Here is a 27,112-nt window from a genome sequence, read left to right on the forward strand (position 1 = left end):
GGAGAGAGAAACGTGCAGTCTGCCTCTGCTCTCAGATGAACCAATCTCTTTGAGAGCAACAGATTATTTCTACAGGATATATGGAATACAGTGAGTGGGATCGACTTAAAATGAAGCAGAAGATATGAACGAAAACACTGTGTGTGACACCACTGCTCCGTGTGAAGGGCTGTTTGGTCAAACGAGACAAATGTGACTGAGGCTGAGGCAAGAGAGGCTCACAAGGCTGATGGAGATGGCCCTTGCTCACGCCAATTACCATCTCCATAGGAGTGATAACACCGGGCCCTTCCACTGTTTAAAACCACAAGCACCTGGGTGAACATAGTAATGCGCTTTGTGTTGACATCATGGTTTTTCTTCACACAGACTTACAATGTTACTCAAGAAATTTCCAGAATCACTCAAAGGCTTAAGCTAAAGATACATGTAATTGATAGAAGACTTGCTGAGAAAAACAAGTAAAAATAATACTGCATTTCAAAAGTTATTTTAGAAAAAAAAAAAAATCTTTCACAATACATTGAATACTGGAACATGATTCTACACAAGTCCTCCTGAACAAACGATTTCCCATCTCCATCTTGGGTTTGTGCTTCATACTATGGCTAGTGGCAGTTGAATTCCATACCCGAAAAGTTCCTTTGATAACGATCACGGTCTCAGGTACTGCACTTTCTTTCTTTCTTTTTTTCCGGAGTTCTTTTTTGGCCATGCTATCCCCAGGCACAGTGCTAGTCCACCAGATCTCTGTGAATGCATGCTGGAGCCTCTGCCAGGGGGAGATGGACAGCATGGGGGGGGGGGGGGTGTGTGTGTGAATAGGTGGTGCTGGGGGCCTCTAAAGGGGGGAGCACCTACAGGAATCGTAAATATAAAAACACCAGCAGTGTCAATAGGTTTGTATCACCAGGTGTTACTACACAGCAGATTGATGGTACATTATTTGCAGCTATGGAGGGGTTTGTTTATAAGGAAGACTACAAAAGTTAATTTCATTAAATGTTGCAGTTGATAAGCAAGAGATGTACGTATGCTATAACACTGAAGCAATGTGCTGATACATACATGTATGCAATATCTATAAAAGGTACAGTTTCCTGTCTGTACTTACAGTACTTGGGCTCAGTTGACCGGAGTTCAGGTGCTGGTCATGCAAAGGGATTTCCAAAGGGGTCTCTAAAGGCGTCTGGCCCTCCAGACTTGATGGCCGGTGCACTCTAACAATATCAGAGGGGGAAATGTTAGTCACTGGCAAATGGGGAACACAGTGAGCCATACCGTGGCATTCAACATCACTCTGTGTACTGTTAAATTTGTCGAGTCACACACAGTCTCAATTTATAGCCGTCTCCCTACCACGAGCTAGACCAATATCTAGATCGGCTAACCAAATCATACAAAACGTCTTAGATTTTCCTCTTGTAATGTGGCAACACTGAACTACAATTAGACACAAACATGGAATATTCTGTGACCTTCTCAGGCTTCTGCATAAGCAAAGAAATGTCAAACAGAGAGCACACTGTTCTGTACTCACCGTTATGGGTGCAGAGGATCCGAAGAGACCAGCTCCAAAGGGATTGTCAAAAGGGGCCTGACCTATGGTCTGGGCTTTCATCGGCTCTGTCATAAGAAATATAAGAAACACATTGAATTCATCAAATGAAATTACTCTAATAGATTTGAAAGTAATAACCCAAATCCAGGAATATGTGCAAAGTTACTCTAATAGATTTGAAAGTAATAACCAAAATCTTACTCTAATAGATTTGAAAGTAATAACCAAAACAAAAATATGTGCAACCTCATAACATGCACAGTGAACAATAACAAAATAATTTAAATCTTTAATTTATGAATGAATCCAATAGTTTACAAGGCAGGTTAATGACATCTTGTGTTAGTGTGGTGAGGGCTCCACACACTAGCCCTTCTGCAGAAGAAGCACTAAACTTAAAAGTTCCCCCCTCACCCTTCCTAGCAGGAACGGCAGGAGGCTTGGCCATCTGGAAGTCCTTGAACATGTCCTTCACGGGCACGTCTCTGTTGACTTTGTCCCCGAGAGGGTCCAAATCCAGGAAGGCTTTGCTGTCCACCTTGGGCGCTGCCCGCGGTGGTACCTCAGGGGGCGGGGGGCTGGAGGTGGGCGGCCCACTGCCCAGTCCCCCTAAGCCCGAGGAGGGCATGGGGAACACGGAGGACTGGAAGGGGTTCCCCACCGGGGCAGGCTGGGCCCAAGACCCATTGGAGACGGGGGCGCTGGGCTGGACCCAGGATGGAGGGCTGCTTGCAAGGGGGAAGGCCGAGCCGAAGGCTGCTGGAGCAGCCCCCCAGGCGGGTGCGGGGGCTGGGGCGGGGGGGAAGGTGGCAGGCTGGGTGAAGGGGCTGTTGGGGAGAAGCTGTGGCACAGCGGGGCCAGCTGGTGGGAAGATGGTGGACAGAGGTTGGCTCCAGGGAGCTGAGCTTGGAACCGGAGCTGGAGGAGGAGGACCGAGAGTCAACCCTCCTGTGAAGGAGAAAGAGAAAAAGAAATGCCCAAATCAAGTATCTTCATGTGATCAACCTATTGACTTTTCACTGGATTTAGTCAATTGACAGCTATTGACAACATTATTAGGTCTTAGGTGACTTATGACTATCGGAACTCCCCCTATTACCGTCGGTCCCGTATTTCCACCGTCTTGCGTGTATGTGTCACTTAATATCCATTTCTATACAAACCAAGACAGCGGACTCCTAAAGACACGCAACCACCCACACCATAGGTGTATCTAAATTAGCTATGTACCAAAAAATGACATTTTACCGTGACTTCAAGAGCTGTAAACAGTGTTGTAAGGCTGCGTGTACACAACCGCTTGGAGCTCCAGTGGAATTTTAATTTCATGACGAGAAATTCTCGGTCTAAGCGCTCATGTGCCGTTGAAACGGTGTAAATAGGCGACCCATCAGGCCAGCACTATAACTCTGAGCGTGGTAAACAAAATCGGATATTTCAGGCAGTAAATGCTCCCGTTAAGAACCAAACCAGATTTTGTTCAAATCTACACATCTATGGCTACTGAAAAATGTAAGGTTCATTTAGTAAATGTTATTTTGAAGTGTTAAAAAACATCGTTGTTTTAGAATTTCTGAACAAAAGTGGTGATAATTGGGGGTGTTACGATATATAAGTATTGTTTTACTTCCACTATGACCGTTGTTCTATATCAATTAGACTGCGAGTCTGAAAGTGTCGGAGCCTCACCAAGAGCAGCCATAGTGTCCGAGGTGCTCACTGGACTCTTGCTGAAGAGGGTAGCAGGAATCACTTCTGGCTGAGGCGGAGATGGCACCTCTGTGTGACTGGGTGATGCAAATGGGTCTGTACCAGATTTTTCATTTGTAGGAGACTACCCATGAAACAAAAACAGATATATGAGAATTCATGTATATATACATATACACTGTATATGAAGATTAAAATATGAAAATAACTACTGGATTTGCCACAAATGCATGTTTTGTAAACATCAAAATGTAAATAAGTGACATTATTAATATTTTCCTGATAGAGCGAGAGAGAGCTAGCGTAATGAAGAAGTCGAGCAGAGCCCCTGTCAAACCAAGCCTTACCTTTAGGAGATAAATCACTGAAGCAGTAAAGTGAGAGACAAAATGCATTAGCAAAGCATGACTGAGCACAGTGATTTCAGAAAGAAGAATGTTAGGGGACGCTGACCAGATGGAGGTCAAGCTCACATCAGCAGACTTCAATAATGCCCTCATTTCATGCTAGACAGAGACAGACAGACATTTTCGACAACATACGGAGAGGAGCTCATCTGAAACAACGTATAGAGTATTTGCATCTAGCTTAAACCGGACAGAGCCCCACAGTATGTCGTCCATTAAAACATAAATAACAAACAGAGACTCAGATCCGCTCCCGCTCTCTCTCACCTTCACACTCCTCCTCCCCCGTCCACCCTTGGCATTCAACGGAGGAGGGCTGATGATGACCGAGTCCTTGGCTTGAGCGGTGTTGATGGCGACTGCGGCGGCGGGCTCAGCTTTGACCCCGTTCTGCACGGGCTGCCCCCGGTCGGCCGCCTCCACGAAAGGGTTCGGGACGGCCATGGCGTGGTGACCGTTCTGCTCTGGCACGGGGATGGGGTGGCTCGCCACCTGGGTCCAGGCGCCAGCCTCCGTCCCTGCCCTGCTGTCCAGCGGCCACTGCCCGTTGCTCAGGGGGGTCTGGACGGCTGTGCGGTGGGAGATCTGGTCGAACTGCTGGGCCAGGTAGTCCGAGTCGCCGTTCTTGCCGCCGGTGCCGTTGAAGAAGGTGGCCGAGGAGGGGCGCGGTGCTGCGGCGGAGGAGGAGGAGCACGACGACGAAGAGGAGGAGGAGGAGGACAAGGAGACGGCGCGCTGGCCGTTCTGGGAGAAGGGATCGTCGCTGAAGGGGTCCGGGCTGGGGGTGGGGAAGAAGCTGAGCTGCGAGGAGAAGGGGTTCTCAGGCGAGAGGCTGGGCGGGGGCCTGAGGACAGAGCAAGAGGAGGATGCCGTGAAGGGGTTGCCCTTCACGCAGTTTTGGTTGCTGTCAATCTCAGTGGACAGATCCAACAGCAGGATGTCCTGCGGCTCCTGTAGTGGGGAGAGAAAGGGGGTGCAGGGACAGATGGGAGGGAGGGAGAGAGAGAGAGAGAGAGAGAGAGAGAGAGAGAGAGAGAGAGAGAGAGAGAGAGAGAGAGAGAGGGATGGAGGGAAGGAAGGGAATGGAAGAAGAGGGAGCGCATGAAGAAAACAGAGGAAATGAAGGGGAGATATTATAAGAAAAAAAATGAGTTAAACGGTAAAAAGGAAAAGTGAGAGAGAGAGGACGAAGAAGTGAGAAAGGGAGAACAACAAAGAGAGGAAGGAAGGGAAAAGAGGATGGGGGGAAGGTGACATTGAGGGAGGGAGAAAGATAAATTAGTTGGATTCTCTCCCTCCTCATAGGCTTACAATAAGCTACCCACATGATGCACAGGAATGGCATGTCACATGCAATGATGTCGCAAAGCTCTGGTGGATATTATGTCTGAAGTCTGATACATGTAGTTTGCTGATGGGTGATGAGGTCCACAGCAGTCCAAATACAGGATGCAGTCATGACTGATTTGAACAGAGGATGTGCCCACAGTACACGCACTGATGGATGATTGCACTTGTTTGTCAGTTAGTTTACCTGGGCGTGATTGCTCAGTCATTGCCATTCAAAGCAGGGGAGAGGTAGAATAACAGGATTACAAAACCATTTCAACGCAACAAAATCAGACATCTCTTTGTCTACAAACACTGATGCACGTTGTGGTTTTCATGAAGAACTTAGCGCACTGACTAGGCTACTGTTCAGCACTTATCAATACAAATACAGACCACGACTACTTTATCCTTTTGAGATACTGAAAAATACAGTGTGGAGGCAAAACATTTGACTTGGTAATCCAAGGGTAAAGCAACAGGGTCTGTTCTGCCACATTTTTTTCATGTCAGTTAGTAGAAAACAGGATATTCTAAGACACAGTCCCTTTACAGTCCATGTTCTGCATCGGCCCTTATTAGACTACAAAGTCACAGCGGAGGGGAGGGGTTCTCTTATGTCCCCAGCAGCCTCCACTGAATGTTGCCTCATAGTTTGTTGGCGTCTGTCCAACTCTGTTACTCCCCTAGACCTCATTTCCTTGAGCCAGGCCCAGACTAGATGGCTTTGGCTCGGGCGCAGACACAACAGATGCACACATACACACACACACATAACACAGGCATGGGCCGCTTGCGTTAACAAGCGTCAAACCGTAATCCCCCGACCAGCCACAACTACAGCTAAATCTCTAGCTCCATCAGCGCCTTGTTAACTGCAGTGGGAGGTTTAGCTTGACCCTGGTTAGCGGAAGCATTATCACCCTGCCACACACACACACACACACACACACACACCTGTTATGTTGGTGTTATGTTATCATGGGTCAGCTAAGGACACTTATACAGAGGTAGTAATTTGTCACGGTGACCTGAGCTAACGCTTGCTGTAGAACACACATTCATCTGAATCAGACTAGCATAAACTCTCTCTCTCTGTGTGTGTGTGTGTATGTGCGTGTCTTAGTGTGTGTCTTCAGACTGTACTCTTATACTTGGCAACAGGACTCACTGAAGGGGAATGCAAATCTGGTGGGGTTGACATGTCTCCAAACAAGTCCAGTTGTTCCATGCCCTGAGAGAGAGAGAGAGAGAGAGAGAGAGAGAGAGAGAGAGAGAGAGAGAGAGAGAGAGAGAGAGAGAGAGAGAGAGAGAGAGAGAGAGAGAGAGAGAGAGAGAGAGAGAGAGAGAGAGAGAGAGAGAGAGAGAGAGATGTCAGAGCTTTAACATCAAATAGTTTTACAAGCATTCCTAACCCCTATAGCTCTGCCAAAGATTAATTCTGTTATTATTGATGTGGAATGTAATGTCTTTCTCATGAGTTTTGTCATCACATATTCTGTTTTCTCTCAGTTTGCCATCTGAAAGGGAGAAAGCATGCAAAACAGAGAGAAAGACAGACAGACAGAAAGAAAGAAAGGGACACAGAGAGCGAGAGAGAGAGAGAGAGAGAGAGAGAGAGAGAGAGAGAGAACCCTCTGTGCTGGTGTGTAGTGCAGCAGTAGGACAAAGTCGGCGGGGGGCTTGGCTGTAGCGTTGGAGTGGCGACATGGCCGGTGGCTGCAGACGGTATGCGACTCGTCTCGCTCACTTCCTGTCTGCTAACCTCATTACTCTGCCCCCAGGGTGGGGACGGGAGAAGTCGCTGACACAGCAGTGGCCAAAATCACTGTGGGTCACACAACCAACGCGACACCCAAATCCACACCAAGGAAACAGACCTCATACACACCGGTATCTAGTCTATCTATCTACTGTATCTATCTAAGCATTAAACTGCAAATGTAAAACTCATTTTTCAAACACTAGAGGGCACTGTAGGGTACTAAACAGTGCTGAAGCTGAACTCAAAGGGCAACAACACAACTGAAACTGTGTTGGTGACGAGGGTATGTGTACACATGGTGAGTGTGACAGCATTACACAATATCTGCAGTGCCACCTGGCTTAAACGTACTGTTGCAAACCTCGAACCACTGATACAGTGAGAACTTTGGAGGCTTTAGGTTTTAAACATTCTGTCTGTCCATCTGAATTGTTTGGCATGACCTAACCTGTGACTTGGGCCAACAAAGACTGACCTCCCAGCTTGGAGTTGTTAAAGTGTAGTTTCACAGTGCTGAATCTCAATGACCCTGACCTGTTTGGAGCTGACTGGACTGCTGACACACAGTTGCACGCAGGGTAGGGAGAGACGGCATGTTCATCACACATCAATGTTTTTATTTCTGATTGGTCAGAATCCCCCCCTCCACAGCTGTCCGTTCTATGTGCAGCATATAGCAATACATGTTCTGATTTTCTCCCTGCTGGTTCTCCCTCCATGTTCTCCCCACCCCAGTGAAATGAAACGAAGGCTGCTTTGTTGGTGATGTTGTTTCTGGTTGCTAAGGCTCTTTGGTTGGCCAAGCAGGTTGTTGTGCTTAACAGTTGTTGGTTACAGGCAGCCCGTGCTACACTATGAAGGAGAACCTGGGCACAGCCTGTGGCGCACATTGAGGCGGTCTTGAGCCAACTATGCATGGCTGTGGTAACCGACATCATATTGCATAGTATTGAAATTTCTTGGTTATTGATTGGCCACTGTGGAAAGTCTCCAGTCAAAATAGCACAAGGAACCTTTCCTGTGTTTAACTGAAATAATACATGAACAGTGAGACGCCTACCTTCAACTTGTCACCTTGGTTGCCATTAGTTGAGTCAGTGCCATTCTGAGAAAGCATACAAGGCAATATGTCAGATTAGTCAGCCACTTAATGCAATTTGTTTCCACTGAGAAATTATAATGTATTCATTTTTAACTGATTGTAATAACAGTGAAAATAATTCATACACACCTCCACTACCTTATTTGTTTCATCCTGTAAAAAATAATTTTTATTAAAACAGATTTCATAATCAAAAATCTCAGCAGTGCGTCACATGGATCTTTGGAACGAATACACACTCCGGCTGGCTCTCTGTGCTTCATGAGAAGTGATGAGACTCTAGATCTTTACACTAAATTACAGTGTGTGTGTGTGTGTGTGTGTGTGTGTTTGACATAATAGCACATAAACAGACACTGGAGGCGGCTCACCTTTGGTGACAGTGTTTATAAGATCTAATTGCAGTGCATTACAGGCCTGGCAGACAACCACCTCAGAGAGGCTGAGAGAGGGATGTCCCCAAGCAGGGGCTGTGGCCGAGCACGAGGGGGACGCTGCGCTCCAAACCATAATTAACTCAATCTGATGAGAGCTGCTGCTTCCAGCACATACCCATTAATCAGGTGTGCATGGGACAAATTCAGCCCAGACACACACACACACACACACACACACAGGCAGACAGACACATACACACAGGCAGACACTTTTCGCCCATCTCTCTCTCTCCGTCTCTCTGTCTGTCTCTCTCTCTCCTCTCTGTCTCTGTCTCTTTCTCTCTCTCTCTCTCTCTCTCTCTCTCTCTGTCTCTCTCTCCAAAATGGTTTTGGGTAAACTTTCTTGACCTGTGACTAAAAGTCTCTCTCTACACAGGTGTCTCTCTCTCTCCTGTGGTCTCTCTCTTGGAAATTCACTCACTGTGTCTCTCTCTCTCTGGTCTCTCTCTCTCTCTCACCCCTCTCCCTCCTCAGGTGTCTCTCTCTCTCTCTGTGTCTCTCACTGAAACAAAATGGTTTCCCACCCACACTCCATTCATTTGGAAATACACTCACAAACACCCCCACCCCTCCCACACACACACACCCCCACACACAGACACAGTTGTTAGCAGAAAGCCTCTCTCACTATGGATGTGGTTTCACCAAGATAATCCTCACCTTTTTTGAGCCTTCTGCTTCTTTTTTCTTCATGTTGAAGATTAGCTGGAAGAGGTCCTTTAAGTCAATAACAAGAGGTTCCGCCTGGGGAAGCACAGAAACCATCAGTGTGCTAAGGAGGAGTGGGATAAGATGGGGCCTTCATTGGCACGGCAATTCAGTCAATAAGGGCAGAAAAATGGACAAAAAGGCAGAAGGGCAAATAAGCAAGATTTACAGTAGAGCAAGTAAAGTCTGTATGAAGCCTTATGAAATATGTGGAAATAAAAAATGGCCTGTTCTTGCATATTTTACAGTTGTAGATCTTCCTTGGGTAGAAAATGACTGTGTAAAATGAGTGCTAGTTAAAGTGGTCTTAAAAAAAGAATCCCCCAGAGGCAAACCAACAGTATTCTGACCTGCTGAGCTGTTTTAAGGGCAAAGAACTGATGCTGGCCCTCGGCACCGCACACATATCCAAAGGCCCGGTTGTCCGTCACATCCCGCGCGATGAAGGAGATCTTATTGACCGCATGCTCCAACACAGCCGCCTGGGGAGAACACACAAACAAGGTCAACTTAATATCATCGCTCCATTTAAAAGACATCATTCTGACACACACACACACACAGACAGACAGACACACACACACACACACACACTTAAGGTGACAGAGGTGTGGACAAAGCGAGACGGAGAGCTTCCTTACCCCGGTCTTCTCGTCAGTGATGGTGATGCCCGCCAGGGAGATGTTGACCCACACCCGCTGCTTGTGTTTGCCCTGGGAGCGGGCCGCTGCTGCCTTACCCTGTCCACAGCGGGGCAGAGGACAAACACCCATCACTCTACGGTTCACACATACCACACCATTCAAAAGGACTTGGGCCATGTTTATTTAATATGCGCTTGTATGTGAAAGTGCTCTTTCCTCAAAGGATATGTAAATCAACTCCTGTACAGACAAGGCCCTCACCTGGGATCATTATACACCATGTTAAAGTACTTTCAGTGTGTTGTGTTGTAAGTTGTTCGTGTCTATTAGTGATCAACAAAAACACATTGCATTTATATAGCACTTTAATATCTATCTACATACCCAAACGTTATACATTGAATGGGGGTGGGGGCCACCTCAACCACCACCACTGTGTAGCACCCTCTCTACTAACTTTAGTTCAAAAACTTTCATCATCACATGCAAAACATGAGCTGTCCTAGTCTGATCGTTATCTGGTAAACAAGTGGTTGCCATGTTTGGAGGTACTAAGAGAAGGCCCCAGTAAGAGCCTTTGACCTACCTTTAGTTTCATCATGGAGTCCTGACTCATTTTGTCCCCTCTGGCTTCAGGTACATCGTCGACACCAATCAGCTTGGCCTTGTAGCGCACCCCATCCCCTTTGAACCTGGCAAGCAAGTACTCATCCGTCTTCTCTGGACTGGCTACACCTGGAGAAACAGTCATGAAAGAGAAAGAGGGAGGGAACAAGAAAGAAAAGAGAGAAAGAGGGAGGAAAGGGGAGGGAGAGAGAGAGAGAGAAAGAGAGAGAATTGAATAACTCAAACACTTGGTTTCCTAGAAGAAAACTTGGCACTTGGAGGTAGTCAGCCCTCCTCTGATCCCCCCACACATAACACACAAGGCCTGGACAACTCTTTCCACATCCCAGTTACTTTCAATCTGGCCAAAAAAATCTATGACTCATAAAGCAGTCAGCCCAATGAGCCGCTGCATGTTTTATGAATTCACCGAATCAAACACTGTCAGTTAAAAGTCCAACATGGATAACAGTCTGTCCATTACAGTGGATAAACAGGAAATGTGCAGCATATGACAGCTAAAATCCACTGGGGGAAACAGGAAAGCTGGACTTAAACGCATTCTTCGTTTTGACGCTCAACGCATTCTTTTTAGGCGCTTAGCTTCAGTCCAGACAGGCTCTCGGAGAGCGGTCCTGTGAGTTGGAGGGTTCAGAGATTCAGGGTGGCCATGAAGGTGTAAATTCCGAGGCTGACCATTAAACTTAATGTTCCGCACCACAGCCTCTCCTGTTCGTTTCTATAGCAACAACCAAGATGATTATTTGATGCTCTATTTTTTTTCTCTCTCTCTTTTTTCCAGAGAGGAGAAAATAACAACAGAGTCCAAAACAAAACCAGTCCATTACCAACCCTGTTCTCACTGTTATTGTATTCAGGCACACACACAAATATAAATAGGAGTCCCTCTCTGAGGAGAGTGCTGTAAACGCAGCCAGGAGATGATGGACAAGAGTGGGCTTGAGTCTTGAAACAAAACAAAATAAGGAACTCCCGCCATGGAGCATGCAGGGCTGGCTTCGCCTCCTCAGTCTCCATGGGTTTACAGTACTGGCCTACCTCTGGGTATTAGCCCTCCTGCCCCCCCTCCCACACACACACACACACACCAAGCACATGGTGTTCGGTTCAGGGGGAAATTACCCAATGACTGAAAATGTCACTGAGTTACACCACCCGGCACTGTGTGTGTGTGTGTGTGTGTGTGTGTATGTGTCTGTGTGTGGGGGTACTTAGTGATGCATGGTGCCACAAGAAAAAAAAAAAGAACCAACTCCACCCCCATACGAATCAACACTCATGAACATTAAGGCCCCATATTGAAGTAGGTGGGAGTCAGGCCATTGCCCTTCTTCAACACTTTTTTCCCTGCTTCCTCTTGCCAAACATAACCGTTTCTATGAATTCACCATCTCTTCCTCCATCACTCCCTCTCTACGTATACATTTTCACTCCCCTGTGTCTGTCTCTTTCTTATCTCTCCTTCTCCCTCGCTCCCCGTCTCTCTCGCTCTCTCTCTCAGCACTCGGCTCCAGGAGGCTGGCAGCAGCCATGCTCAGCTGACCGTGTGGCAGGGCTCCCTGCTCGGACACAGGCCCTGTGATCCCCTGGGCCCAGGCTGGATAGAGGAGGAGGAGGAGGAGGAGAGAATGTGTATAGGGCTGGTACTGAGGGGCTGGCAGAAGCCCAGGACTGCAGGCCTGCTCTGGCTGAGGGATGCCATTGACATTCCCGGCATGCACAAGTCCGAACAGGCTGGACCACACCACCCCACCCACTCACCCTCACTTACCCCACCCCCAACTCCCCTGCCACCCCACTCCCCTTTGAGCACCAGCAGACAATTGCAACCTCTCGGAGCCGCACACTTCAAAATACAGCCCCACTGCCTGGTTACCTCCCCAACACTCCCCACAACAAACAAACAAACACACATACACACGCACACAACGGCCGAGGCACCAAAACAGCAACCGGCGTCTCACACCATTATGACTTGTGGGCATCCTTAGCGGAGACCAAATTAACTCACTCTGTTGGGAAGTGTTAATGTCTCCGGCCGCTGGAACAGTGGACAGTGTCTGCTTTGTGTTTTCTCGCCTGGAATGTGGGAGAGGCAGTGTGTGACTTCGGGCACCATTCTACCTCCTACAAAAACATTTAACTTGTTTTGAGACTAATTGGACCATCAGAGGGCAATTTGTTCAGTGTGGACTATTAAAATAGAGTTGGCCTCTCCGGGAATGAGATCATAAACCAGTCAGTGCCAAGCGTTGCCTGCATGACCTCAGCCAGCATGTCCTTAACAGCTTGACCCTTGACCTCTCTGCTCCTTCAGGAGAGTCCTATTCTTGGGGCCGTCTCGGACATCCTAGGAAGCATATGATATGAGGTGTGCGTTGACACTGAACACGACAGACACTTAAAAGAGCCAATCAGGTACAAATGAGCCCCCAGAGACACAAGTCAGAGAAACAAATTCTTATCCACTGAGTAACCAGACGCCTTTCGAGATTAACTGTAGATTACGTCAAAGTGGCAATAAAATATATTGACACAGTTTACAGTCACCGCATGAGATCCAAATGAGAGTTCTTTGTTCCCCCTCCTTTTCTTAAAGACTGAGTGGTTGCCTTGATGTGCCAGGGCGGTCCAGTGAGAATGCGCTGCCTCCGTTAGCGCTGCGCTGGCTACAAGACTAACCGCGTATTGTTGCAAAAGCCTTTTCACACGGGCTCCTTTCTCCACACTGTTGTGTGTTCTTGCGGTCGGCCAACCCCAGATGCACTCTGTCAGCAGAGGCGCAGTCGGGGTCGCATGGAGCGAGAGCGCGTGAGAGCCGGCACCTTTCGCTTTCCGTGCCAGCGAGGAGCGGGAATGATAAACAGAGTGTCTCGGGCCCAGCTGGGAAGGCGGTGCAGAGACAGGGAAGCAGGCGTAATGGAACCGCGCTGGTACGGAGCGAGCCGCAGCAAGACAAACAATACCACTGTGCACTGGGCTCAGCTTAACATAATAAATCCAGAGAAGTATTGGGTCAAGGAGGCCCCCGGAATGCTGGATACAGCCCGTTTCCCCCCACCTGTTCAGGGGACAGCGGACCTCTACTTCGGGCAGACGTCAAATGGCGTAGTACGACGTCAAAAAAAAAAAAATACATCCAACTCATACATCAAGACCCCCCTCAACTCCACCTCACCCCAAAAAAAAAAAATAAAAATACACGAGCTCTGGCTCAGGACACGTCAGGCACTTACTGGAATAGTTCAATAAGACGTATCAGGCCACAAATGTGTGATCAAAAGAAAGAGAAAAACATTCCCCACTAGCCGCGATCATTTGAACATTGTCAACTGGCCTCGTTCAGTTTTGCTTCTCCAATGGTGCTTAATTTGAATTTTTTTTACGGGACTCTTCTGACTGCCTCAGAGGCAGTTATTCAGTTCTGACGGAAAAAAAAAAGAATTCTTGACTCTTTCCCCAGGTAGACCCTCTGTAGTTTTAACAGCCAAACTGTGCTTTTCTCCTTTCTTCAAATGGCTCCCTGATTACAGCTTTCAGAATCCTGGTGTGCTCGAGACCGTTTTAATACTACAAAAAAAAATGTTTTCTCAGCTGCTTAAATGGGACGGAAAACGGCAACATATGCACAGAGGTACAAACACACACACACACTGTTCAAGATTACATGTGCACACTTTCATATGCTCCCTCATAAGGGAGAATTTATGACATTTACTCACATTTTCTGATGTAATGCCCAACCACCAAATTCCATTCATGTGAATAATATTTACACTGACTGCTAAGTGATCTTTTAAAACCAGGCAAGGGATGTTGCAAATCGATCTTATCGACAAACCAAATGGCTCACCCCAAACAAAGATGAGATTTTCTCTAACTCCCTCCCTCATTCAGGAAAAAAACTTTTGACAGTCAGTAAGAAAAAAGTTCATTTCTATGCAGAGCACTGAATGTGTTCTTTCATCTGAAGTACTGCAGTGTAAGGGGATGAATCCTGAGTGATACACAGCGGGAGGAAATCGGAATTTAATTCTCCAAAGCAGAAGCGTCTGCGGGTCCAGTGTGGCCTCTTTTTTTTGTCTGTGGCTTCCCAGCTCAGCTAGGGGACGTGGCCTCTGGGGCCTTCTCCCGAGGTGACCGGGGTGTGGAGGGGAACAGCAGGTCTCCTCTCACTCCACTCCACGGCGCTCCTGCCCTGCTCCTCCCTGCCCCGACACGTTTCACCTCCCCACTAATGACATGCTGACTCGACTCCACACTCACTCATAGCTATCCCCTGACAAGGACTCCAAAAAAACACACAACGCACCTCCCCACACACAAGAGCAGCCAACATAAGAACAAAAGCGTCATCCACCAGGAAGACTACCCATTAAAAAGATGTATGTATAACCACTGTCCCAGGCGCACACACACACACACACACACACACACACACACACACACACTCTCACAGATATATGCACTAGTGTGTGTAGTATTCCATGGGAATACACCAGGGGAACATTCAACCCATTATGTGTGTGTCAGATACATGAAGCGAAGGCCGGAGTGGACTGAGGTTTTGGTTCCAGCAGCAGAATGTAAAAGCGTGAGATGAGCCGGCGCTGAGAACATGACGACGGGTTTGCTGGCTGTGATGGGAGAGAGAAGCCATGTTTAAAAATAAATGCGCTGAAATCCCTACTGCGCCGAAATAAGCGCGGCGTCGTCGTCACAGCCCACACGCTCCCTGATACCACTGCACAGAGTCTAGAGACAGTATCACACACACACACACAGAGTATGTGCGAGAGATAACTCTCATGTGGGAGAGATAACACCCACATCCATTGGCCACAGGCCACACACACAATCATGTAACCAATCACACAGTCACTTTCTGCCACAAACCGAACATTTGCACACTGTTACACAGTGCACACACCAATAGTCACACACACAAACACACACCCTTCTTAACACACGTACCTTTCTTCTTCTCCTTCTTGGAGGGCGTCTTGATGGGTGGCTGCTGCTCCGTTGGGGACGGTGCACTGCTGCTCTCCACGTCAGCGGACATGACGACCAGGGGCCAGGACTTACGCCGCACCACCACGAAGAGGAGGACTGGGAGGGAGGAGGAGGAGGAAGAGGACCGGGGAAACTGATCACGGATGGCCTTCCACAGCCAAACTCAGCACTGACACATAGCCCAACGGCACCTGCAGGAGAGAGAGAAAGAGAAAGAGAGAGAAAGAGAGAGAGAGAGAGAGAGAGAGACCAAATTAGGAGGAAAGAGGAAGGAGGAGAGATAGATAGATAGATAGATACATAGATAGATAGATAGATAGATAGATAGATAGATAGATAGAGAGATAGAGAGATAGATAGAGAGATATAGAGCAGGAATACAGAACAGAAAGTGTAGGTGTGAGTGGGCAGAAGAGAACAAATGCAAGAATGGAGGATGAGTGTGGAGTGTGTGGTGTGGAGTGTGTAGTGAGAAGTGTTGAAGAGAAATGAAATGATGAGATGGGCAAGAGGAATGGGAGTGGAAGAGAAAAAAAATAAATCAATGGAATTCAGTAGCTTGTTTGGCAATGAAAATCAACAGAAAGATATTGGATCAAAAATCATAGGTTAAGATTAAGAATGCATAGACCATGATGGGATTGTTGTACATCAATGGAAAAAGTCTTCATCGCTTAAAAGTAAATGTCGGCTCATATTTTAAAAACACCCAGCTTGTAATGGGTTTTATAGTTTTGCCAGTCTCTTTAGAGTGTTTCAGCTTCAACTGGTTAAAATGTTAAGGCTCTTGGTGAGACAGAGGAGAATATCTTGTTGTTGACACTGGCATTATGATAAGACTTTAAAGCATTTCTACAACAAACCAAAATAAAATGACATATTACACTACTGGTTCAAAAAATACTGCAGAATATAAAAATCCTCCAACAGTTGAGTTCAGAACAGGAGCATAGGCGTATTACTCTTGTTCAACACGGCGGGTTTCTATGCTGGGCCTTCCATATTTCCAACCCACTGTATGTTACATCAGGACAGGGCAAATGACTCAACGGCGGTAACAGGAATCAAACGGGGCACTGCTAAAAACAGAAGCTGTATAAACATCCTGCCCTGGCTTCAAGTGAGCGGACAGCATTGTGAAGGTCTACACACACACACTCAACAACACATTTTCTACACACCCTCACACCCAGTCACCTAACATTCCTAAATTAGAAGATCAGAGTTAGTCCAGTTTTCACTCTTCCTTCCCAGTGAAGGGCACATGTATGCTTATGTGCATTTATAGACCATTTCAACCGCATAAACAAAAAGGTCCTTTCCTAAGGCATTTCTGGTGCAACAGAAAACAACATTGAACTAATGGTAACTTGGAGGAAAAACAAAAATTTAAAAAACAAGTTTTAGAGTCGACATTTTGTAGTCCAATTCATTTTCATTTCAAAGTAGCCATGTTGGTTTTGAACGATTCAACCGGAAACCCTCCAGGAACAGATTGAAAGGGTCTATAAGCTGGCACATGGTGCATGTAGAGCAATGGGGCCTCTGCCATGCGCACAATACATCACAACCTCAAGGCCCCAATCTCCCAAACCAGCAACTCTCTTATCAGGACCTCTAAAGCTGGACGTCACTATAGAGCTTTAGTCCAGATGTGGGAACCAGACGTGTATTGCAACATTCATCAGGGAGGCAATGTTGTGGGCAGGCTTTAAAAAGCACAGTATTTTGTTTACTGATGATTTAGTTGCAATCCAATGCTAACATTTAGACATGTTGTCCTCAGACACATGCTGTTGTCATAAATCGCTGACGTCATGTCTGTCCCTGTGACATCGCCACAGCCTGATCTGTCTGTCTGACCCCCCCTCCCCTTGTTTGTTTTCGATCTGGGGAAGAGAAGCAACTTGAATTGCGTCCCAAAGATAAATATTTAGGAGGTTTGCCCTACAGCGCACAGGCAAAATATTTTCCTGAGAGCTAAAATATTTCAGCCTTGAACTACTCCCTCTTAGAGTTGGTCTTCATTAACACCACTTTTTTTCCTTGAGGTCAAAATAAACCGTAAATCAAGGTAAACTAGACCCTCCCACATGTATGGGAGACAATGTGTGTACTGGTATGTGTGTGTGTGTGTGTGTGTGTGTGTGTGTGTGGGACTAATTTAGTTTTGGTATTTGCATGTGTTAAGAGGAATCTTATGCTCCAAAAAGCTAATTGAGGAAACAGCCAGATCTTTGCCCTTTAAATCCCCTTCTAAACCTGAAGACACACACACACACAGTTCCCAATCATATAAAAACTACAATAATAACAAACAACAACAAAAAACATGTGATACAAAAGTTAAATTACAGTAAAATGAAATAAAGTAAAAAAGTCTAGATATCAGTCAGAGCAAAGACTGTACAACAGCCATATTGTCTATCATACCCTTAATTTGGTCTAATTTTAATACCTCTTATAATTTAAGTTTCAAGGGATATCAATCTCTGTGTGTGTATTATTACATGATTTAATTTTGAAAAGAGAAGTAAGGTAAAAAAAAGTAACATGCCTTAAACTTTGTTATAAAAAAAGGAGGCAGAGTCTTTCTCTGTCTCCTAAAGTTAACAATGATGAGGTCTAAAACCATCCCCAGTAATAAAGTGTAATAAAGCTGTGGTGAACTATGTCTAATGTTTTCAGTGTGGAAGGGGCTGCACTCGAAAGCATGTGTGCTTAACCAGACATTTGTAATGAGCAACTTGCTCAATCTATGTCTGACTCAAAGTAAAAACCAAACAGGTATGGCTCTGAGTTCTAACTAAGTAAACCAGTTAAAAGTGTTGCTGCTACCAGTTGGTTACCTGACTTTAACACTTTAACACTTCCTCTCTCATCCCCCTCTAAATCAGCTTGCACTCCTGCCTGCACTCGCGACCCCAGGACCACCCCGCGACCTTCACAGCACTCCAAGCGCACGTGTGCCTCTGCCCAGCCTGCTGCGGCCTCTATTATTACAGGAGCCCTCTCCCCAACACCCCCCGCAACTGACCCACCCCCAACCTCCCCAAGAATCACAACAGCTGCCCGTTCTCGTGGCAACAGCTGTGCGCCGCCGGTCAGCAAAGAGTCGAAAGCCAGGCCGCTGGGCCGCCCCCGCACATGAAATAAGCCCTCACGCGCGCCAACACCCCCCCCTTCAGAATCATGTGACCCTGCCCAAAAAAGATCACAAATTGCTATTTTTATAGCACACAAAATGACTGAGTGAGGAAAAGAAAAAGAATAGATAGGCAAGAGAGGGAGAGAGAGATGGAGGGAGGGAGGCAGGCAGGAAGGGAGATGGGGGGGGGGGTGAGAGGCAAGGGCGATGTGCAGAATATTTATGCTCAGGGTGAGCTATTCTTCTGCTGCTCCACATTCTGACTGGAAGTCCGGGGGGAAATCAATCTGTCTGACACAGCTGATCCACCAAAGCTGCCCTGGTGACAGAGGAGGTGGAGGAGGAGGAGGAGAAGAAGAGGAAACTGTGCTCCTTGCGCATTCTGGTCAGACTGGCACGTCTATTTATTGTCCGAACTATGCCTTGGTGAGCAGTTGAGGAACTCTACCTTATTGCACCTGTGGGTTGGGTTCCTGCCAGGTCAAGAAATGCTCTGACATTGTTCTTTTAGTAGGTCTTAGAAACTGTCAGTAGGAATGGCTCTATACATCTCTCTTCCATGGACACACTCTTTGGAACTGTGAAATGGTTTCTTACAAGAAAGACTTGAAGATTTGAGTAGATGTGAGAAACATTTGAGAATGTTTCTTTGTGTCAATGCCTTATATGCGTACAAATAATGTCTCTCCTAAATAATGTGTACATTACAGGTCATAAGTACATATTACCCTTGTGACCTTTTGATAAGGCATCACAAGCTCCCAGTCAAACCTCAACATGACAAAACCTCAGTCTGATAGTAAACAGGAAACAGTAGTTTAATAAACAACAACCTTGGACCCCGAGTATAAGGGTAGCAGTAGAGTGTGGGGGGTCAGTGTGGTCACCGTAACCGCACATACCGGCCCTCACTTAGGTGTGTTTGTGAGCTTTCACAAAGGTAGGAGTAACAAGAAACTGACTTTAATTTAAAAAAAAAAAAATTTAAGTCAAGAATGTCTGGAGCAAATCAGAGCAAATCAGAGCAAAACACATTCCAGGTAACCAAACCAGCATTTAAACAATCCATCATTGAGACATGACTGGTCCTAAGCAGAGGATAAATAGGCTAAGTCAGATTTAGCCCATGCCCGCTTCCAGTATCAGCAGCCCCCCACCCGCTTCAACATTCCTGGAATATACAGGACGTGGCAAGAATGGACAAGAAGACAAATCTTGGACTTACAGTAAGCACAACCCTTCAATTCAGGGCTGGCTGCACAAATCAGCAGACTGAAATATAGCACATGCTGCTCCTGGGTCAGTCAGTAAGTCCTCCCATGGACGTTACAGGCTTGACTGCAGAAACACAAGCTGTAACTGTTGCAAATCCTACGGGTGTCCCTACTGTATGTGAGGAAGAATGGCTCCCATCACAGAGATTCTGGACTGGAACGGAGCTTAGGGAACTGTCTTTAACTTTTTTGTTTGCAATGTTTTGTGCTTCAAGTCATAGGAAATATGGTTACTCTCTGGTTACAAAAAGGGACAGCAATGCGAGTAACTATAAGTGTGTCTGAACACTGAATGTCTTAAAATGGGTCTTTCCTGTTGGGTGGCCGGAAAGGTCGGAAATGTCAAGTTACCAACTGGCTATACAGATGCATGGATTGTGTAGAAGATGACAGGTTTATCACCTCTTCCTTACGATCTGTACATGAACCACAGAGTGGCCCCTGTAGCTTTAAGACTCACCAGGCACTTTCAGAGAACTTGTGAAAACCCAGCCAAAACTCAGTGTGCACACACACACACACACACACAAAAAAATAAAACAACATAAATATTTGCACACCACCCCTGGCCTGACAGGACCTCTTGCACTCTCTCTCTCTCTGTCTCTCTCTCTCTCGGTCTCCTTCCCTCCCTTCTTCCATAACTTAGTACTAGAGTGCAATGTAAGCAGAATTCCGGAGGAAGGGTCCCTGAGCGTAGCTCCTCTCCGAGTGGCTCTGTTGGGGGAGAACAATGGGAGCGAAGAGGGTCTTTCCTGTGCCAAGTTCCTCCTGGCTCCGCTCGCTGTCCTCCAGCGCTGACCATGAAGATCGTGTAAATAACAACATCAAAGGCAAACGAACTCCCCTTGGTGGGAAACCTGGGGCCCCTGCTCACCAGTGAAGCACACCGAGAGAAACAAACAGACAGGCAGACAGACAGAGAGACAGACAGAAAAGAGAAGGAGAACTAGGGGGCAGAAAGAGTTTTTGTGTGTTTGAGAAGGGCTGAGAGATGGATGGAAAAGCAATAGAGAGCATTGTGTGTGTGTGTGTGTGTGTGTGTGTGTATGTGTGTATATAGTGTTGTCTGCCTGTTTGTCTGTAAGAGGGACAGAGATATTTGCAAGGATTTAGGTCCCAAATAAAGGATCACTCACACAATCTCCTCCCATCTCCTGTGTGTGTGTGTGTGTGTGTGTGTGTGTGTGTGTGTGTGTGTGTGTGTGTGTGTGTGTGTGTGTGTGTGTGTATATACACATGTGTGTAAGGTGGAGAAGAGGGGGGGGTCTCTTAAGGTCTTATTACAGTGCAGTCTTTTCTGCAGAGCCAAGTCGCTCGCCACAGCCAGGCCAGAGAAACAGAGCGCACAGTCTGCCTGCCTGGAGATGAAGAGCCACGGTGTGGCAGCCAGCGGACATGATAATGGACACTTCCTACTGCTTTAATCCAGATCACAGTGCGTGTCCGTTCATGCGGGGGTGAGAGAGGCCAGACGAGGAGCGGCAGCGGCGATGAAAGACAGATAGAGGAGTCACACCCTCGGCCCTTCTTCTCACACTTGTCCGTGGAGCTGTAAAGAAGCGCAGCGGCTAGCACCAAAGGCTAATCTCGCCATCCCGACAGATATACAAGGGCCAATCAGATTTAGAGACATGACTATATTCATGTGTGGGATTTGGAGGAAGAGAAGCAGTGGGATACAGCAATTTCTTTGAGGTCGTTTTTTTTTTTTTAACTACTGTAAATTACATTGATCAAGAATGAATTTACAGCAGTACCACAGTAGGATTTGTGTTCATAACCACTTGGTGTTGACAAGATGAATATGCCTACCAAATGATATAGACAGTGCTCATTAACTTCCTAAAGATGACAGTCCTTGGTACTGTAGTGTAAGAATCATAATGCAACAGTGGATTGCAATTATATGTTAGATATATATGAAATATATATATATATATATGAAAAGGACAATATGCTTGTAATAAGAAATTCTGATTTCTGACAAAGCAGATTTCAACTTCTCAGTTTTGATCAAACCGCTTACAATTCTGCCAATTCTAGTGCCAAGCAATCCAATGACATTTTAATGACAAATTATAATTACAGCTATGCACAGGAAAGGAGTTAAATTCCTTATGCTACAGATTTGCCACAGTAGCCAGTAATATGGCAGTAAGATAGTTTGTGCCAGGCGAAGAGGAAATATCCTGTTTCAGACAAAAACCATGTGCGTATTGCCTTGATTCAAGATATTTCATCTCCTTTTCGCAGAGCAGGCCTTGGCTGTCATCCGTTTCTTTTTTTCCCTTTCGGGGGCAGGGTTGCCATGGCACCCAGGTGCCACAGAGAGACAGACAGGTGCTGAGAGCTGTGTGTGCTGTTCGCCCAAGCTTGTGTCTGCGCTGCAGCCACTGTCTCGCTTTACACAGCAAACACACAATCCATCATCTGAAGCCCCTCATCAAACAGCCACAGACAACTCTGTACACAGAGAGAGAGAGAGGGATGGAGACAGAGAGAGAGAGGGGGAGAGGGAGAGAGAGAGAGAGAGAGAGGGGGAGGGAGAGAGAGAGAGAGAGAGAGAGAGAGAGAGAGAGAGAGAGAGAGAGAGAGAGAGGGAGGGAGGAGGGAGGGAGAGAGACCCAATCCACATCACAGAGTTGCCTATCCGTGGCAATAGACAAATGGCTTTATGCAAACAACCCGCAAATTGTCCAGGGAAGCACATGGTTATGATGGCAGAAATAAGGACGAGCCGGATCTCACGCTCTCCCATCTGAGTGTACCGCGTCACAACTAGCCTGGATGCCACAGCAACAAGGAAATCATAGCGGACAGGGGAAAAACACTTTTCCATACACAATGGTAAATTGATGTAATAAGGCTGAAATAATTAGCGGGTCGAAATTAGCTGCTAGGCCTGAATATTTCCAAAGCTCAAAATGAAGGCACAAAGCAACTTGGAAGTCAGAAAAATCAGTGGAGCGTATGTGTGTGTGTGTGTGTGTGTGTGTGTGTGTGAGAGCCTGATTTGAGACAGAGCAAAAAAAAAAAAACCTCTTAAAGGAGAATTCTGGTAATTTTTCACATAGATCTCTGTTTCTTGAGGTCACCAAGTACTATTAGATGAATAAAAATAAAAACAATCGGTTCTACCTAGCTCAAGCTGCTGCAGCCAACAGCCAGGCAGCTACAGTGCTACACTCTGGGGGCATGTTCATCATTTTTTAATTAGTGAGCCTTAAACACACATAGCGACCATCTACTTGAAATAATTATAATGCTTTGTTCTTCTACCCTATTACGGTTAACACCATCTAATTTGACAGGAAACTATCAGATGTTCAAGGTCTGAAGATAAATACAGGCAGTAAGACTTCCAATGATAGGTGGGGCAACACCACCATGTTACCCTCTACCTACCTCATCATGTGTGGTCTAAGAGGTGTTTCGGTCATAGTCTTACACAAGCCTCCACAGTAAAATGTCTGGTGTACAACTATTAACAAGCCTCTTACGTACTTCATTGGGTTTCTCAATGCAATGGCCTCCAGGTTCCTCGGGTAAGCCTGTAAAATCCTCTGAATGCTCTGGCATGCATGCGCTGGCCCAGGCCAGCATTAGCCTCCTCTTTACAACTTTCACCCCAACAGAGCTGTCATGCCATCCACTGTTGGGAATTCATCGCAGGCCCCCCTACACAAATCCTCTGGCAGATTTACTAACTGGCCACTCCTCGTATATTAACGAAGAAAGAGTCTGACCCCATCATAAGCAAAAAGATTTAGGAAGTCTGTGATCATGGAAGTCAGCCTAAAAGCATGAGCTGCAAAATATCTCCAGCTGCTTCCTGATGGTAGAAATATCTTCATGACTTTCTTTACGGGGGGGAGGAGAAGACTGCTTTGAAAGGGGTGGGGAGAGGGGGCTCAATAACATGGGCCAGTGACACACTCAACCCCAATGAGGGTGTAAGACTCCAGGAAGACTGCGAGGGTGGACGAAATTTACCACTTCCCGTCGACACACTAGCAGGGTAAGAGTGGGTTCAGCTGGCCAGATGTTTACTGTGCTCAGATCAGTTTTACCAGAGTCAGGTAACCACAGCAGGAGAACTTCAAACACAGGGGGAGGTTGCTGCATTCACAACATTCCATCCCCAACCAAATTAAGTGAGCCTGGACCTTTTAAAAGCCCATTCTTGCTTTTATTTTTCTTTCCTCTGTGGAGTGGCAGGGTCAGGGGGCAACGTCCTTTATGGCCCTGAAGTAGGGAAAAAATGGTCACACATCTGGCTTCAACCCATCCCACTCACCACCCCACTCCCACTAAAAAAAAAAAACTGATCCAGGCATGTATGTGGAGAAAGTGGGACACAAACATGCAGTTCAAAGGTCATTTACCTCAGCATGTGGTCCGTGCAGTCAGCTCCAGTCAGCAGTACTCACAAATGACTTCTAATGCTGACCTATATACAGCCCCCCCAACACGCATACCCCATATACACAGAAAATACATCCCCTCGTACAGAAGAGGAACATCTGCAGAGGGGAACCCGTGCCACTGAGTCAGCGTAGTCTGGTCTTGTGGAGAAAAACGAGCTGCCTTTGTGGCCGTTATCAGCGGCTCGTCTGTCAGTGTCAGTGTCAGCCCCCCTGATCTTAATGAACATCTAAACACACACTGATGGATGGCTTCAGACAAGACGTGGCTTAAGCCAGGACCAGGCAGTGGAACACAGGATGTGAGGGGCAGAGAGAGAGAGAGAGAGAGAGAGAGAGAGAGAGAGAGAGAGAGAGAGAGAGAGAGAGAGAGAGAGAGAGAGAGAGAGAGAGAGAGAGAGAGAGAGAGAGAGAGAGAGAGAGAGAGGAAGACAGAAACTGAGGGAGAAGAGAGAGTAAGAGAGAGAGAGCCCAACGAGAGGAGGGAAATAGGTTTGAGTGCCAACATCTGCTTCCAATAAAATTGCACACGTTGTACCCAGAGGGAGGAAAAAAAGTGTCTTATACACACAGTCAGACTCGCCTCGAAACATTTCAAGATGAAAAATTCACTCTGAAACATCGTAAAAAGGCAGTCGAGAGGGCGGAGCACCCATACTTTCTTTAGCTACAAGTATTAGGGTAGGAATGCGTCCACCTTGTCTGGAACAGGCGTGTATGTCTGGCAGGATCTGTGGGGCACATAAATGCCAGAGAGAGAGAGAGAGAGAGAGAGAGAGAGAGAGAGAGAGAGAGAGAGAGAGAGAGAGAGAGAGAGAGAGAGAGAGAGAGAGAGAGAGAGAGAGAGAGAGAGAGAGAGAGAGAGAGAGAGAGAGAGCGAGAGAGAGAAAGAGAAAGAGAGAGACCCCCATTCCATCAGCCCTTGTAATGTTCAGCTTTATGACTGGAGAGCATCTGAGTGTCAACCAAGTTGGGAAGATGAAAGTGTCCCCTCGGTCTTATCTGGTCCGTTCAGAGCGGAGGGGAAGACGCATAAGTTTGCAGTGGCATTTCCTCATTTAAAAATGCCAGGGAGGGAGGGGGGAGGGGGGCACTGGAGAGGAGGAAAAAAGAGAGGGGAGGATGCAGTCAACTGTGTTGCCAGCAACTCACAAAGCTGAGGTTTTTCTCCCTTTCTTTCTTTCTATCTCAGTCTCACTCCCTCTTTTTTTCCCTTTTCATTCCTTCTGACTTTCTCCCACGTACAGATGTACAAATGTAGACTCACGCACACAGGCGTCATTTGCTTTTCATTTTACAGACCAGGCAGCCATCACGGTCACCACGGTCTCCTGCGGTGCTCTGCATTCCCTCGAACTGAGCTCATACCTGTGGCACTTCTGGAGAAAGGGACCAGCGAAAGCACACATCCACTTTAGACAGCCTCTGCCCAGCACCACCCTTCCCCTCCTCACCACCATCCACAAATGTCACCTATTGTGCTTGCAGAAAGATCCCCATTTAAGTCCCCTTGTCCAAAGTGCACATCAGACGACACTGGGGTGGGAAACTAAAAAAAAATCTAAAAGCACCTACCCACAGCATAACCAGGGCTTCTATAAAGATGGAAGTATTCCTCTTCAGTTACATCTCTTCACTTAACTTTTTTTGCCATCAAACATCTAAGGGTTTCTCCACTTCAAAATAGAAAGCCGGAGGGTTGGCAAAAGAGGTTCTTTGGTCTTCTTCAGAGAAAGACAGCCCTGTCTGGTTCTATGTGGTCTTTCAGTGTCAAATGGGAGAACTAATATGTATGGAAAAGTGGTGGGCGTGAGTGCAGGTAGTTAAGTACAAAACATTCGTGAATGTAGGTCAAAGAGAGCCTTGACTTACAGTAGGCCTACAGAGGACTTCTAAGCCAAGTCGGTCAAGCAGTGGTCTCATTCTTAAAACATGTGAATGAATAATGTAGATGCTCAATATTGAAACATAATAACTGCACATTGCAAAATAATAGGCCTACCTGTACACCTCAGACAGTTTCTGACATAGACCTATCAAATCACTGGCCTCGTATACAGAAGCAGTAGACTACAGTACACTGATTTTGGCAGAGGATCCGCTAACATCAATCATCTTTGCTAATTCTGTCTGCACAGACATTAACCAGAGTCGGCGTCAGTATTTTCCCTGAGTCAAAAAGTGAAATCTCAGACGTCATGCTGTTAGAATGAAAGGACATGCCAAAATGCGCATCCGATGTGGTCACCTAGCTGAAGTTAGCATACTGAAAAACGACACGACACATCAAACACAATAAATAGCACAACAGGTATGCTTCCTCACAATGAATAGCTTCAGCAATGTGAGATAAATACCTAATGAACACAATACTGACGATACAAAAATAATCGTTCCGTTATTTTTGAAACCCACAGCTTGGCCATAACGCGTATCATTTGCAGTGTGGATGGAGAATTAATGAGCTTACAAGTGATAATGAAGGGTAGAGAGGACGTAAACGTAAAAACCTTTAATTGTAGGGTTCCGTCGACTACACGAGACACAACATGGTGCGTTAATGGTATATTGCGTTGAATTAGTTTTCCTACACTGAAGGCTACACAGAATTAACCTACCTGAAAGATCGATTTACGAAAAGATTTCAGATGTATCCCTGACACAGCAGGATATTAGTAAAAGAGAACAGATTGCGAACACTCACCGATATCAAGCTAGGCAGCTGAATGTAGACTTGGCATACTCCAAAATACTCTCTCCAGTCCAGCAGAGCGGCTGACAATTTAGGGTAACCTACTGTCGACGCGTTTCCCTGTATTACGGATCAAGTCAAGAAACCGGCCTCAGATATGGTTCTAATAAGATGTTGGCGGCTAAGAACTGCCCAGGAATGCGCCGTGATGTTACTGCAGTCTAAATCTCGGTAACTCCCCCACAAACTGCTGTTATAGCTGAAA

General features: G+C 46.4%; 1 protein-coding gene across 1 annotated transcript; it reads right to left on the minus strand.

The window, feature by feature from the left end:
• Positions 1-833: 833 nt before the first annotated feature.
• si:ch211-204c21.1 (disabled homolog 2) lies at positions 834-27,112 on the minus strand. The gene is made up of 15 exons (XM_048244033.1): positions 26,860-27,112; positions 15,265-15,497; positions 10,250-10,398; positions 9,661-9,759; positions 9,370-9,501; positions 8,972-9,055; positions 8,004-8,027; positions 7,833-7,877; positions 6,179-6,241; positions 3,946-4,629; positions 3,251-3,395; positions 1,976-2,509; positions 1,541-1,626; positions 1,115-1,220; positions 834-857 (listed from the first exon to the last, which is right to left on the minus strand). Exons 2-14 carry the CDS (start codon positions 15,353-15,355, stop codon positions 1,152-1,154), a joined length of 2,205 nt encoding a protein of 734 aa, XP_048099990.1. The 5' UTR covers positions 15,356-15,497; positions 26,860-27,112; the 3' UTR covers positions 834-857; positions 1,115-1,151.

Source organism: Alosa alosa, chromosome 5 (genome assembly GCF_017589495.1).
Source record: "Alosa alosa isolate M-15738 ecotype Scorff River chromosome 5, AALO_Geno_1.1, whole genome shotgun sequence".
Classification (NCBI taxonomy): Eukaryota; Metazoa; Chordata; class Actinopteri; order Clupeiformes; family Clupeidae; genus Alosa; species Alosa alosa.

Excerpts from the sequence above, each read along its gene's own strand:
- si:ch211-204c21.1 (XM_048244033.1), bottom strand. The coding sequence starts at position 15,355 with ATGTCCGCTGACGTGGAGAGCAGCAGTGCACCGTCCCCAACGGAGCAG. Across the intron at positions 9,502-9,660 it reads TCACTGACGAGAAGACCGGG|GCGGCTGTGTTGGAGCATGC; the intron begins GTAAGGAAGCTC and ends TGTTCTCCCCAG. Across the intron at positions 1,627-1,975 it reads TGCCGTTCCTGCTAGGAAGG|AGCCGATGAAAGCCCAGACC; the intron begins GTGAGGGGGGAA and ends TTCTTATGACAG.